At 36.6% G+C, this 15,087-nt stretch overlaps 1 protein-coding gene and 1 long non-coding RNA gene across 2 annotated transcripts; both read right to left on the reverse strand.

Moving 5' to 3' along the window:
- Positions 1-2,673: 2,673 nt before the first annotated feature.
- LOC106380738 lies at positions 2,674-4,044 on the reverse strand. The gene is made up of 2 exons (XR_001276398.3): positions 3,270-4,044; positions 2,674-3,156 (listed from the first exon to the last, which is right to left on the reverse strand). It is a non-coding gene; the product is annotated as an uncharacterized LOC106380738 (long non-coding RNA).
- A 6,868-nt stretch (positions 4,045-10,912) lies between these two features.
- Positions 10,913-11,454, reverse strand: LOC106380729. Its single transcript, XM_013820559.3, has one exon. The coding sequence runs from the start codon at positions 11,282-11,284 to the stop codon at positions 11,078-11,080; it is 207 nt and encodes a 68-aa protein (XP_013676013.2). The 5' UTR covers positions 11,285-11,454; the 3' UTR covers positions 10,913-11,077.
- Between the last annotated feature and the right edge of the window lie 3,633 nt (positions 11,455-15,087).

Consider the following 15,087-nt stretch of genomic DNA (forward strand, 5'->3'; position numbering starts at 1 on the left):
TTAAAGCTTTAAGTATTATATACTACTCTAAATTTAGTTTACCCTTATTATAACTAACAAGGAAAAACATCCATCCACACATTCTTCAAAATCATAACTGGCAATGTTATTGTTACAAAATTTTGTTATTTATTAAAAATCGTAAATAACAAACATAATCAATTTTTTATCACAAAAATATTTAAGAATATTTTCTATTTATTAAAAACTCATTTGTTAATTAAATCGTAATATTTCTATATATTTTATGCCTTTAGGTAATACTTTATATAATCTAGCTAAGCAAAAAAATACCATTTATACAAAAAGTTACTTATAAAAACGTAAAAACAAATACTTGTGCGGTTTCACGGGTCAACCACTAACATATACATTTAATTATAAATATATCTATACCATTTATACAAAACAAAAATTTACTTATAAGAAAAAGTAAAAACAAACACCCGCTCGGGCGAGCGGGTCAATCTCTAGTTATTAGGCCTAAGCATTCGGATACCCGTTCGGGTATGGATCGGTTCTTTCGGGTATCGGGTTTTTGGGTTTGGAAATTAGGCCATGTTTGGGTATTACAAAATTTTGGGTCGGGTTCGAGTCGGGTTGTCCCGGGTCCGGGTGGGTTCGGTTATGATGTAAAAGAACCTAGAAATAACTGAATAACCAATGTATCTTAAACGAGTTCGGATAATAGCACCCAAAGTAACCATATTACCTGATCCGATTCAGATATTTTGTATCCAAACTACCCAAATGTACCAAAAATAACCAAAACTACTCATCATATATAGTTTTGTTTGAGTATTTCTATCCAAACTATCATATTTTATCCAAAAATACACAAACTATTGAAAATAACTAATATATTTATTTTATAATTTTAATTATTAAAATAATTATACATATAATTATCAATAATATTTGTAAATATAAATTTACATTTCGGATATCTTTGAACACTCATTTGGTTCTCGTTTCGGATTAAATTGGATACCGATTTTTCGGATACATCAATTTAGAATCCATTCGGTTATTTACTCCGGGTCCGATCGGATTCGGAACTCTAGTTTTTGGGTAGGCTTTAGGTAGGTTCTTCGGTTCCGGATATTTTGCCCAGTGCTACCAGTTATCATTATAATCAGAGTGCTTCAAACATATGTAAAGCTTCGATTTACCCACAGTGTACAATGTTTCTGTGCTTTGTATACGTCGACCGAGATGCTTTATTTTCCCTTTCAAAGTCTAGAAACTCCACCGCTTGCAGTTTGAAAGAATGTCATTCAACATGGAAATTTCAGGCAGTCTAATTAAAACTCAGATCCCAAAAGAAATGCTTTAGTATAATTAATTTTTGAAAGTATATTATACATAAAATCATCTGCTTTTACTCGAGTTCTGATTGGAAAACTTTCATAGTGATTGTGACATGTCTCATGTTTCTTATACGTTGTGTCGTTATCCACGCGCGATCAATATTCTCTTGCTTATGTTTTGGGTTACCCTAATTAATAAAATATAACTAGTCGCAAGAGTCATAATTATGTTATAACTCTCTTATACATTGACAATACGTATCTTCAACACAAACAAAAACAAGCGGGGGTATAATTTTGATTAAACGGACGACCAAATATAAGGTATATCACAAGTATGTTTTTTTTTTTTTTTTTTTTTGAACATGTATTACAAGTATGTTCCCACGTCGATAAGCAGCATAAACTATATGCATTAAAAACGCATATATTGTGTATTGCTATTATTGTCAGATTTTTTAAATAATGTAAAGCAAATACATTTGCACAGTCAGAAAAAGAGAATATTTGGTTGGGAAGCATGCACGGAGATTTTTTTTTTTTATGCACGGAGATTAAAAAATCAATATTTACCATCGTAAATTTTGGTAATAATTTAAGTATGATGGCAGAACAAAAGCATATCGATTTAGAAATAGCAAAGAAGTATTTATATACTGTATTATAGTTTCATGAAAAACAAAATGTAGAATTACGAATAAACAATTTTTGAAGAAAACATACAGTATATCATTCTCATAAAAGCAAAGTAAAACATTAAGAACTTTTGATTCTTCTAGAAAATTATAAAATAATGATTAGTCAATAAACATTGTCCGACAAATTGGCAACATGCTATTAAAGCAAAGCAAGAGTGTTTAGCGGACGCATTAGTCTCTGTAATCGAGCAAATATTTATTTAACTCAAATATGTATTGCTAACATATGTTCGAATATTTCCTTGCATAGTAGTAGTATCTTACAAAAGCTTATTTGAACAGAAAACTTTCAAAATATACAGAAAATGTCTTTAAAGTATTCGCCAGAGCAAAGCCAGGAGGCTTGGCTGCGCTTTCAATTCGCTAGCTTATTAACCCAAGTTGAATCTGCCGACACATGACCCGTTTCTGTGGTTATAGTTTTGATGACTTTGATTTTTTTTTAATCTCTAATTAATTATGTTTTTACAACGACAGAAATGTTATATAGACTATTTTACGGCCGACAATTCTACTACCATATGAAATTCAGTGACAGACTCAGAAATTAATTAAACATGGGTCACAAATAATGGGATTTAATTGTGTAAGTAAAAGAAGAGATAAAATGAAGTAAAAATATGGTGTCAAGTGGGTAAAACCCAGGTTAAAGGGTGTTAGCCATAAGGAAAATAGCCATCAGAGCTGAAGAATTTTTATCCTTTAAAAGTAACAAACCTATTTTTTATTATTTAAGGTGTATCAGTTGACACCACTTCTATGCACATGGATCCGCTTTTGATGAGAATACACGTCTAACTGCACCATTCTGAACCGCCCTATGAAATATATGTTCGATGAAATGTTCGGTTCGGCACCATGCTGAAGATTTCTTGTAACTAATTTATCCATGATGCATAAATAGTTTTGACTTTGATTACATAACTGTTTTACTTTTATTATAAACAAAAAAACACAACAATAGCCATTGAGAAAACCATATACAACACATGCTAACCTGATGTAATAGTTTATCAAAAAAAAAACCTGATGTAATATCTATAGCAGAAAATAAGATTTAAAGTACTCTTGATCTTCATCGAATCCGATATGAAGTAACGCTTTTCCCGATTTAAAAAGTTTATCGACCAATTCCATTGTCGAGTAAACTAAAGCAAAAAAAAAAGATATACACGTAAAAGACTTGTATACACAACAAACAAATTGAATGATTAGTTTAAATTGCTGTTTACAGCTTTAGTGGCTAAACCTTGTTACTCACCTCGCCGTTTATTAGGAGTTTCCCACCAGATTTTGGACACACTAAACAGTAGAAACACCGCCATCAATACAAAATACAAGAGCTTGTTAGCCATTAGTTAGTTGAAGATATGTTCTATAGAAACCGTACTAGATGTAAACAGAAGTAAAGAGAAGAGATGATTTATATAGACTTTTGTGCAAGATATGAGTTGATTAATTTATACATCTTCATTGGTTACATCATTATTATTGATGATTTTTGACTATTTCAAAACTAATTTTGTCCTTACACTTGCCCGCCAAGACACGGTAGAAAGACTTATACTTTTCTTCTTTTGGGCAAAGACTTGCTTATGTCCCATGTTAGAAAAGTATTTCGATTTTTTTCTGCCAATTGGACCCAACTTCACTCTACCAATAGCGTTTTTGTTTTATTTTTCTCGGTCTGCCACTAGCGTTTAAGAGATAGAAATCAACCCATATACATAAGAAGTAGATGAATCAAAAACTTTAAGATTTCTCTTTGATCAATACATTTGAGTATCAACACATATGAGCTTTGTCTCAAATTTTCTGTCAGTTTCATTTTAAAATATTTACTTTAAAAAATATCATTGTACTAATAAAAAGATAGGAAATTCCTTATGTCAATTTGTTGTATTCTCGAAAATTAAGGTAATGAAAACAATGTGACGAAGTAATTTGATATGATCTCAATATATTGACAATTAATTGCATACCACTTTCACCCGTATGGATGACTTAAGTTGAACTAGGTCTTTTTAGATAAATCATAAATTTATACTCAGATATAACTTGAAACTGTCGTTTACAAACTATAGAGATAACTACTATAGTTAGAGATAATGACAAACATATACGTTGTAGTTATCCTTACGTACATAAACCTAATAAGGTTAGGAGACGATATGTATATATATGTTGCCATGAGCGTTAATACAAAACAACACTTTCATATTATTTTATGGTATCAGAGCAGAAACGATCTCTTTGACCTAAATACTCAAAAATTTTCGCTTCCGCATTCCTACTACGACTTGATTGTTTAAATAACGATCATGGCTTCTACAATGTCTGCTACATCGTCTTCTACCGTTTCTACTCCTACTACTACAACCGAAAGTAGTTCTTCAAACCCGTACACTTTACATCATTCTGATAATCCTGGCGCTTTGATTACGCCGGTGATTCTTAAAGGCGACAACTACTCTGAATGGGCAACTGAATTCTGGAACTCTCTTCAAGCTAAGCAAAAGATAGGGTTCATTGCAGGTACTATACCTAAACCCGCATCGAATCCTGATCTAGCTCAATGGACTTCTGCCAACTCCATGATCGTCGGATGGATACGTACGTCGATTGATCCTTCAGTACGATCGACCGTGGGACATGTTCCAGATGCCTTTCTGTTGTGGGAATCTCTCAAACGTCGGTTCTCTGTAAAGAACAGTGTGCGCAAGCACTTACTTGAGGATGAGATCACCAATTGCAAGCAAAACGGTGAAACCGTCCTTAGTTACTTTGGTCGACTATCGAAATTATGGGAAGAACTACAAAATTTCAAATCATCCTATGCATGCACTTGTGAGGCGTCAGCTCATATTGAAAAAGAAAGAGAAGATGCTAAAGTTCACAAGTTTCTTTTTGGTCTTGACGATTCAAGGTTCAGTTCTATTCGATCTCAAATCATTGACGAAGAACCGTTACCTGATCTTAACCTAGCATACTCACGAGTGATTCGTGCCGAGCAGCACATTCTCACCATGCGCACGACTGAACTCAAACAAGATGTTCTCGGGTTTGCTGTCAAGACTGATTCTACTACTTCCATATCTACTTCTACGTCAGCGGGCAATACAACAAATCGTAGCCGAGATCCTAATCGTTTTTGCACTCATTGCAATCGTAAAGGACATGAGGCTTCTGAATGTTTTTTACTTCATGGCTATCCTGACTGGTTCAACGACCAACAAAGGAACACTCAACCTTCCGGACAGTCTCAACGAGGCCGCGGAGGACGAGGAAACAATTCTCGTGGTCGTGGTCGAGCTAATGCTTCTCGCACCGCTCCGTCCACTTCTTCAGGGAACTCTACAGCTTCATCAGATCAGATCGCAGCACTGATCAATCTTCTACAGAACCAACAAACTCAACTATCTACTGATCGTATGTCCGGTAAACCTTCTCTAGCTGATGTTATAATTGATACAGGGGCGTCTCATCATATGACCGGAGATATATCATTACTACACGATGTTAGAGATATTGTCTCATCATCAGTTACATTCCCAGACGGTCGCAGTTCTCGTGCAACCAAATCGGGAACTCTGTTTCTCAACTCGTCTTGTGGTTTACTTGACGTGCTCTACGTCCCTGATTTTAACTGCACGCTTATTTCAGTTTCCAAACTATTAAAGCAAACTGGATGTATAGCGATTTTCACTGATACTTTATGTGTGTTACAGGACCGTTTTACGAGGACCCTGATTGGAGCAGGTGAAGAGAGAGAGGGTGTGTATTACTTCACGGGTGTCACAGTTGCACGGTCTAATCGAGCTGGGAAAGGAAAGACTTCTTCTTCAGAAATTTGGCACCGACGACTAGGACATCCGGCTCATAGTGTTTTATCTACTTTACCAGTTATTGATAATGTCGTTTTGGATCTTGATCACACCAAGTCGTGTGATGTGTGTTTTCTATCTAAACAGACACGTGAAGTGTTTCCTGAGAGTTTTAATAAAGCTGTTCAACCTTTTGCCTTAGTTCATTGTGATGTTTGGGGTCCATATCGAACTCCAGCCTCTTGTGGTGCAGTCTACTTTCTCACCATCGTTGATGATTACTCTAGAGCAGTATGGATTCACCTTATGCTCGAGAAATCTGAGGTTCCTACATTATTACAAAACTTCTGTTCAATGGCAGTTCGTCAGTTTAGTCACTCTGTGAAAGCATTCCGAACAGACAATGGTACAGAATTTATGAAACTCAAACCATTCTTGCGAAAAGAGGGTATCTTGCATCAAACGTCCTCAGTGGACACACCACAGCAAAACGGACGCGTCGAACGTAAACACCGTCATATTCTTAACGTTGCGCGTGCCTGTTTATTTCAAGCCAATCTTCCTGTTACTTTTTGGGGACAAAGCATACTTACTGCTGCTCATCTGATAAACAGAACACCATCACGTCTCTTAGGTGGAAAATCTCCGTATGAACTACTACATGGGTCTCCACCTAACTATAATCTGATCCGAACTTTTGGCTGCCTTTGCTTTGCGCAAAAACGACCCAAAGATACAGACAAGTTTGCTGCTAGAAGTCGGAGATGCTTATTTATTGGTTATCCTCACGGGAAGAAAGCTTGGAATGTTTATGACATCGATAATGATGAGTTCTTTACAAGCCGCGATGTCGTCTTCTTTGAAGATCAGTTTCCAAGACACAAAACTCATCAACCAACTCCTTCTCCATTACCATCACAAGAACTGGTTATTACCGATGACGAGATCACACCTCCTACTGTCACAACACAGTCAATACCGGTGCTACCTGTCACTAACCCTACTGATCCCGTAAACCCTACCTCTCCTACAGATCCCGTAAGCCCTACCTCCCCTACAGATACCGTAAGCCCTACCTCTTCTACTGATCTTACTACTACTAACTCCTCTGTTCCGGCATCTCCTTTAGAACCAGGAAGCCCTACCTCTCCTACCACTCAAGCTGTTCAACCTGTCATCAGGTCTCCTACTGCCCTACCTATCACAGACCGAAATGTGAGCACTACTGAACCTCCATCACCAGGTCTTCCTGAGCTCTTAGGGCGCGGTCATCGTCAACGACAGCCTTCTGTTCTCCTCAAAAACTACGTCACTAACTCCGTTCAACAAGGTATACACACCCCTCTCGCTACATCTGACTCTTCTCTTGGTTCCTCTACGGTCTCAGGTAATAACATCTTGTATCCCATCTCGAACTACATTACTGATGCTGCATACTCTCCTGGCCACAAAGCTTTTCTTGCAGCTATTACTACTAATACTGATCCAAAGAACTACGCTGAGGCTGTGAAAGATGAAGAATGGCGCGATTCCATGGTCATGGAGCATGACACTCACATTGAAAATGGAACTTGGGACGTTACCAACCTACCTCCAGGCAAAAAGCTGATCGGCAGTACATGGCTATACAAAACTAAATATCTCTCCAATGGACAAATTCTCTGTCGCAAGTCCAGACTTGTGGCTCAAGGCAATCGACAAAGAGAAGGGTTGGATTACACAGACACTTTTGCCCCAGTCGCCAAACCATCCACCATACGGGTCCTTCTTGAGATAGCTGCAGCTAAACAATGGGAGGTTCATCAAATGGATGTTTCGAATGCGTTTCTCCATGGCGATTTGAAAGAGGAAGTCTACATGAAACTTCCACAAGGCTTTCAAGGATCTGATCCTACTAAAGTGGCGCGACTACGCAAGTCCATATATGGTCTCAAGCAGTCTCCGCGTTGTTGGTTCTCCAAACTCAGAGACGCATTGATCAAATACGGCTTTATACAAAGTAAACCGGATTACTCACACTTCTCCTACATCAGAGGCAAAATCAGCCTTCACATTCTCATCTATGTTGATGATTTCATTATAGCCAGCAACAACATCTCTACACTTCAACAATTCAAGAACTATCTCTGTACGTGTTTTGAAAATGAAAGACCTTGGGAAACTCAAGTACTTCCTTGGTATAGAAGTGGCGCGCAACAGAGATGGTATATTTATCTCCCAGCGTAAATACGCACTTGACATCATTGCAGAGGCTGGCCTTCTTGGGTGTAAACCGTCAGCTGTTCCTATGGAGCTTAACCACAAACTCGCTCTTTCAAACAGCCAACCCCTCGCAGATCCTGCGCCCTATAGACGACTTGTGGGCAGATTAATCTACCTTACGTTTACTCGCCCAGAACTCTGCTATGCAGTTCATATACTCTCACAATTCATGAAAGCTCCAAGGAAAGATCATTGGGATGCAGCTCAACGTGTCATTCGATATCTCAAGGGGTCTCCTTCTCAAGGTGTTTTACTACGTTCAGACTCCTCACTTCGTGTTACTGCATTTTGTGATGCGGACTGGAGTGCATGCCCTGTAACCCGTCGATCCTTAAGTTCGTACATCGTCCTATTGGGCTCCTCACCGGTGTCTTGGAAAACCAAGAAACAGAATACAGTTTCAGCTTCATCAGCAGAGGCTGAATATCGATCAATGGCGTATTGCTTGCGAGAGTTAAAATGGGTTAAACGGATACTTCATTCTTTTGGAGTGCAACACAAGGAACCTATGAAGCTCTTCTATGATAGTCAATCAGCCATATATATTGCCAAGAATCCTGTCTTCCATGAACGTACAAAGCATATAGAAAATGATTGCCATCAGGTTCGAGATGCTGTCCAAGACAAACTTATTTCGATGGAACACATTTCTACAAAGGAGCAACCCGCTGATCTACTTACTAAGTCTCTTCCCTCCACTACATTCTCGTATCTTCTGTCCAAGTTGGGCATTCAAGAAGTTGGATCTTTTCTTTTTTACTGAGTTTTTCCACCATAAAGATATACTATTGATTCTTGGGTTGCGACGTAGCAGTTCATTTTCTTTAGATGGATATGCTTGAAATCACACGAAATCTAGGTTTTACTCAGTTAGATATAGATATGAACTACTTAGAATGTATATCATTCAACAAAACCAACAAAACCAAGAATATGTTCTCGAACCGAATATCACAAGCATACAGAGCCATGTGTAGAAATACAAGCTCACCGCAAGATGAAACACTTCTTGTGGCATGCTATATCTGGATGTGTGGCGATGGCATATAGTCTCACCTATAGATACATGTGTACCAATTGGAGCTATCTCAAATATGATGGTCCAGTGGAGTCGATTAATTATCTTCTTTCTAATGTTCTCATTGGACTTTTTTCGGCTATTCCTTCTTTTTAGGTTGCTTCTTGAGTTTATTAATATAAAACATGGATTTTCTGTTTTTGAGAAGAAAAGAGATAGTTCCATTAGAACCACAATTGGACAAATTTCCATAGATCATTTAGTACATTGGAATGTAAGGAACATCAAAAAATTTGATGACACTTCTCCAATCAAAATTATACAATTTGCTTCTTTTGAAACAGAATGTTGGAGGAAAGCAAACCCTAAAAATAAAGAGGAGTATCCTGATGTCCTCCGAACGAACCTATTGAAGCAACCCCCTTGTATATCTCAAATCCTGACTTGTCAAATTCATGGATCGATTATGGCACATCTAGTTGATTAGGGTGGAGTCTTAAGGATCAAATATATAATGAATCATTTGGATTAAGTGGTTGCAGCAGAAGCATGTCGGCTTGATATATTAAGATGGAAGGATTGCTCTGGACAACATCGTATGAGAGAGATATGAAAATTCCCTTGATCAAGATCGAGACCGACTACTCAGATCGATCTAGTAAATACAATTACAAATCTTGTCGACTGATCGACCTTCACCTCAAAGATAAATGTGTTTCACCTGTTGTGTGATAATTTTGGAAGTGTGAGTTTGATTCATGTCTGTAGGATTTGAAATGTTCGTACAAATTCACTAGCAAATAATGTTAATTAAGACCAGAACAGTTGAGTTTTTCCATGTAAACTAGATTTGGTCGGATAGAGTTTTTCTTTGGAATAACCGCTACTGATCAAAACTTGTTTTAATTATACGAACAGTTCACTAAAAAAAGTAGGTAAAAAAGATACGATAAACTCTCTTTTTGTTTATAGTAAATAAAGATGAATTTTACCGGGAAAAAAGTAATAAATATACATAAAGTATATAACGTAAAAGCAGAAATGCAGATCATTATACAAAGACTAGAGACGGTACAACATTTCAACGATTAGGCCAGGAAGATAGAGCCCAAAAATGCAACTGATTCCTTAAAAATGTGTGTTGGGTTTCTTGATTCCTTGTTTTCTAAAGGATCACTACAAACTACTCCCTCCGTTTCATAAAGATAATTTTTTAGTGTTTTCACACATATTAAGAATCACATTAAATCACTATAATAAATGTATCATTTTCTGCAATTTTTAATTTTTAATAATTTTTAACCAATAGTAATTTAATAAAGTCAATTTTTTTTTAAGATCACAATTTTTTCATTAAAAATACAAAAAGTTTATCTTCGTGAAACAATTTTTTTTTCTAAAACATCTAACTTAATGAAACGGATGGAGTATTCCATAGCTATTTAGCAATATGTTTGATTTGAATTCAGATATTTACACAACAATGTCAATGGCACTAAATCATTATGCTACATGTCTTGGTTAATTATTCAATAGTTAAAACACTCTTTTCTTCCATCATTTCAACAATGAAAATTGCTCACAAATTTTAATGTTAGAAATTTTGATATGACTAGTATTTTAGTAAGATGGAAAAGGAATATTATATGCGTTATATGGCTCAATCAGTTATAATATTATAGTTTTAGCTATGTCATATCTGAATTCAAGCATGCTCATTACATTTGAGAGTCATGAATGTTGGTTTCATATGTATTATATAGGCAGCTGTGGAATGTAAAATTAGCGTTTTCAACAAAATTTAACGATCATTTTAAAATGTGTAAATTATGAGAAATTTTCGCTGTTTCACAAATTACAGATGAAAAATCATTTATTTTTGAAACATTTTCCCTTTATGAAGAAAAACTAAGCCTACTGTAAAAACCAGGCCAGTATATAAAACGAAACATGCAAATAAATATATCAACGGTACGTTTTAAGAACAGAGCCGCAAAAGCTGCAGACGATGGCTCTCCAAGATCTGCAATAAAAAGGTACAAGACAAAACCTCGTCGAAGTCTTCATGTCAGCGACTTTTGCACCACGACCGCACCGGGAACACGTTCCTGCCGCCGGTTTGCTTGCTTTAATCTTCCTCTTCTGGTCCACCAAGAAACAGAAACACACCATTCTCGTTCCTTCTTCAAAGGCAGTGCAAATAGTTATCTTGTAATCACACAGGATTGTGATTAATTAGATCGGTCCCAAAAGATGTTTTGTTGGTGTTTTAGTGATCCACACGCGTTTGGCCTAGAAATTGGTAGTTAAGAATATGCTTTGGACATCATATTTTTATAGAGAATATGACATTTGAAAGAGTTTTTGACGTGCATACGCACGTGCAACCCCCAACCTCTAACTGAATTCTTCATTTTATTACAATGTTTTATTCACATTCATTTAATTCCTATTTTCAAGGAGAAATGAATTCGATGTACTGTACACATTACATTCAATTTCATTATACAGTTGCCACGTTCAGAATAAAAGGAGTTACATACGCCATGGATGAATCAGTTTGCTCTTATCGGTAATATGGGGCATGAGAATGATATCCCATTCTCCACCTTTAATTTTTCGGTTTTCTTGCTCTTAGACGTAAATATGGGCCTAGAACGTAATCAAACTCGCAGTCATTAAAAGTCTGCATAATTGGGCTTATAGTAAGCCCCAATGTCTAAATTTTTTTATTTTGTCCGTTCAATTTTTGCTCTGAGTTTTTCAATAAAAAATTAAAGGAAAAAAGTTTTTCAAGATTTCACTCAAAAGTATGGTTATGAATGGTTAGATCTAGGCTATGGGCATATTTATCCAAAACGGAAGAATCGAACCAAAAAACCGAGGTGTGTTCGGATTTGAACCATATCCCTTGTACTAGTGGATGCTATATTTCTAAAACCAAAAAATCGAAACCGAAGTGGACATACAAATATCTATAATGTAGTTTATATATTTATAAATATTAATTATCTTTAATTCAAAAATAAGAAAATAGTTTAAAATAATATTTACAAGTCAAAATACCCAAAATTTTGAATTGCTATCATACTTTTATCTTGAATATTTTAAATTATCTGAATTATTTGAATTTTTATCTGAAACCCCAAAAACAAATATGATATTAATCTAAACAACCTGATTCTTTTTTACCTTTTAAGTTTTAACTCAAATTAACCAGCAAATTGAAACCGAACCGGAGATCTAAAATTACTTTGGATATAAACTGGTTCTTAACTTTGTTATCCGAACTAAACCAAAAATCAAAATAATCAAATCGAAACTGAATCTTCTAAATATCTTAACAGATCTTAGACCTCTAGAATCGAAGAACCAAAAGAATTGAACCGAAACCGGACTGAGAACTGAATATCCAGGACTATTGCATCATTTAAAATCAAATTGATTGAGCATATATTAAAAATATATATATATAATTATTGGGAGTCTTAACTGTGTACTTATATGCACACGATTATTCAACTCAGATTGGTCACTTGTCTTTAACTAGTGGATAATTTTGACATAAAGCAAGAAAGTGTTAGGTAATAATAAATTACATACAAATGATAGATAAGTGACTAAACAAACAAAGTTGAGACTAGAGTTACAAGTCAACGACGTGTTAGGTCGCTACCAACTAATCAGGTTGCTCTAATTCGTAAACTATTCTCTCTAAGAGTATGTAGATTCTTTTTAGTGCTGTTTTTTAGTTTTGACGAATTTTTTTATCATAGTTTTGACGTGTTAGGTCGCTACCAACTAATCGGGTTGATCTACAATTTAAATTTCTTTAGTTTCCCATGCTCTGGAGTAGATTTATTCCTGATTTCAAATTCGTAATTCCTTCTTCTCTTGAGCATAATTTTTTCATAGCAAATATCTTAGTGGAAAAATACATGAGTCTTAAATATCACACAGACACACAGAACCATTAGAAGGTCCATGAAAAATGATGCAAAAGAGATATAACAGAGTCAGTCTTAAGTTTGAAAAAGCCATATATAAACTAAAGAGAAAAATTAGCCATTGTGAATTATTGAAAAACGTTAAAAGCAAAGAAGTTTGCAGATTCAACATTGTTTGACCCTATAATATATAAAGAGATAAACAGCTGTATTTTAGCACTAGGTTAAAAATATATTTTAGAAATTAAGGATCAGACTGTAGATTCATTGTTTGCCTATTTAATATCACATATTGCTTGCTGACGATATAAGTAGCTAAGCTTCCCATGGTGGTCACTGATCCATGTGATGTTAACAGTACGTACAAAGGTCCTTACCACATTCCACTATTTTGTTCGACAACATTCACGTACTTTATAAGAAAAATTTGCGTAATCATTTCATGAATTTATTGCATCCTTCGGTGAAGTAGGATATATTTCTTGTATATAATCATTTCATGAAAATTATAGAATCAGACTAGATAAACATCGAATATAATAGCCTCGGATCTTCGAGACATAACTACTGTTTGTTTTTAACAATGTTTAGTGTTTTAGGTCGTCCAAAACTCAATAGCTATCTCCTCGAATTTCACATACATAGGTCAACATTCAGTAAGATTTCTATTTTTATAGCGACATTCAAAATTAAGGAAAATGATCGTTTATGGATAGAGAAGATTGCGAAACTATTGGTATTTTGTATGTTTTTTTGGACAATGTTTCAAAATGATAATAAAATAGGGTTTTCACCAGAAGAGCATATAAGAAGAAAAATGATCCACTCCAGCTCCGGCCTGGACGGCGCGTACCGGCATCTGGAGGCCACTCCTTCTTTCTCAACCGCTCTTTTTCTCTTTACTTCGCCGTGGTCTCCTTCACTCTCTCTGCTTTGATTGTGTGCTCTGGATCTGGAAGGCTCCATAGATCGTCTTTTCTGCAGGAAAGATCCGGCCTTGACGAGTCTTAGCTAGGTTTTGGAGTGTCGTCGCGTGTTGGGTGAGGGTCTCTGGCGGTGTAGTCGGCTTTTTAGGGTTTGACAGGAGGTGTCTTAAACCTTCTGTAGGGATGTTGGTGACTGGATTGCTCTCTCTTTTGTTCTGGTCTCAGTCACCATGTGGCCTTAGCTAGGCAGTGGGTGAGAGAAGTGTTGAAGCAGTATTGTCGTTCTTTCTTGGCGTCTTGTATTAACGCTTGCCGTTTTCACTCTCGTTGGAGATCTGGAGGATTCTTTTACCTCAGAGGCGGGCTCTAGCGCTTGCGGCCGACGTGGTGTCGGAGCTTGTGATGCTTTCTCGTCGAGTGAGGCTGTGCAGCAGTGTCGTTGTTAGTCGTCTATGGTTACTTCGAGGCTGAGTAATCTCTTCTCTCTAATTAGCTTGTTCTCTTCCTGGCGATTAGTTTCAGTTATTTTTGGGAGTCATATTGACTTGCTCCTATCGAGTTCTCCACTCACTGTGTTGTTGAATCGTGCCACCTGTTCGCTTTATGTCATCAAAGACTTGACCTTTCTTCGGTTCTCGAGGAGGGCGACTGGCGAGGAGTTCGGAGGGTCCTTTTGGTCTGAGGAGCTTCCTCTCCTTGGTGGCTCAGTCGGCGCTGTCACTCATCTCAGTGCCGCGGGTCTGTTCTCTCGATAGTGTGACATTGCTATACTTTTTGCAGGTCATGGAGTGTTGGCTGATTCTTCTCGTAGCCGACATTCCGTTCCCGTCTTCTTGCATCCGTCCATGATGAGAGGTCTTCATCGACCGCTTAGTATTGGGCGTCTCTTTTGGCGCTAAAGGAGCTTGTACAGGCGGGTGGTGCGATTTTCAAAAGGTTGTGTTCTAACCCCTTCTCCTTTACTACTTGCGTGCAAATTGGAAGTGATGATTATAAGTCTGTAACTTACCGAGAGCTAGCTACTCTGGAAACGACGTGAAGATTCCCGGCATCCGAGGCAATAAGGAGAACGGTATCCGGATTTCCTAATGATTCTAAAACG

This window comes from Brassica napus, chromosome A1 (genome assembly GCF_020379485.1).
Source record: "Brassica napus cultivar Da-Ae chromosome A1, Da-Ae, whole genome shotgun sequence".
Lineage (NCBI taxonomy): Eukaryota > Viridiplantae > Streptophyta > Magnoliopsida > Brassicales > Brassicaceae > Brassica > Brassica napus.

Bases quoted from the DNA above. Each gene is read 5' to 3' on its own strand.
- LOC106380729 (XM_013820559.3), bottom strand. From the start codon at position 11,284: ATGGTGTGTTTCTGTTTCTTGGTGGACCAGAAGAGGAAGATTAAAGCA.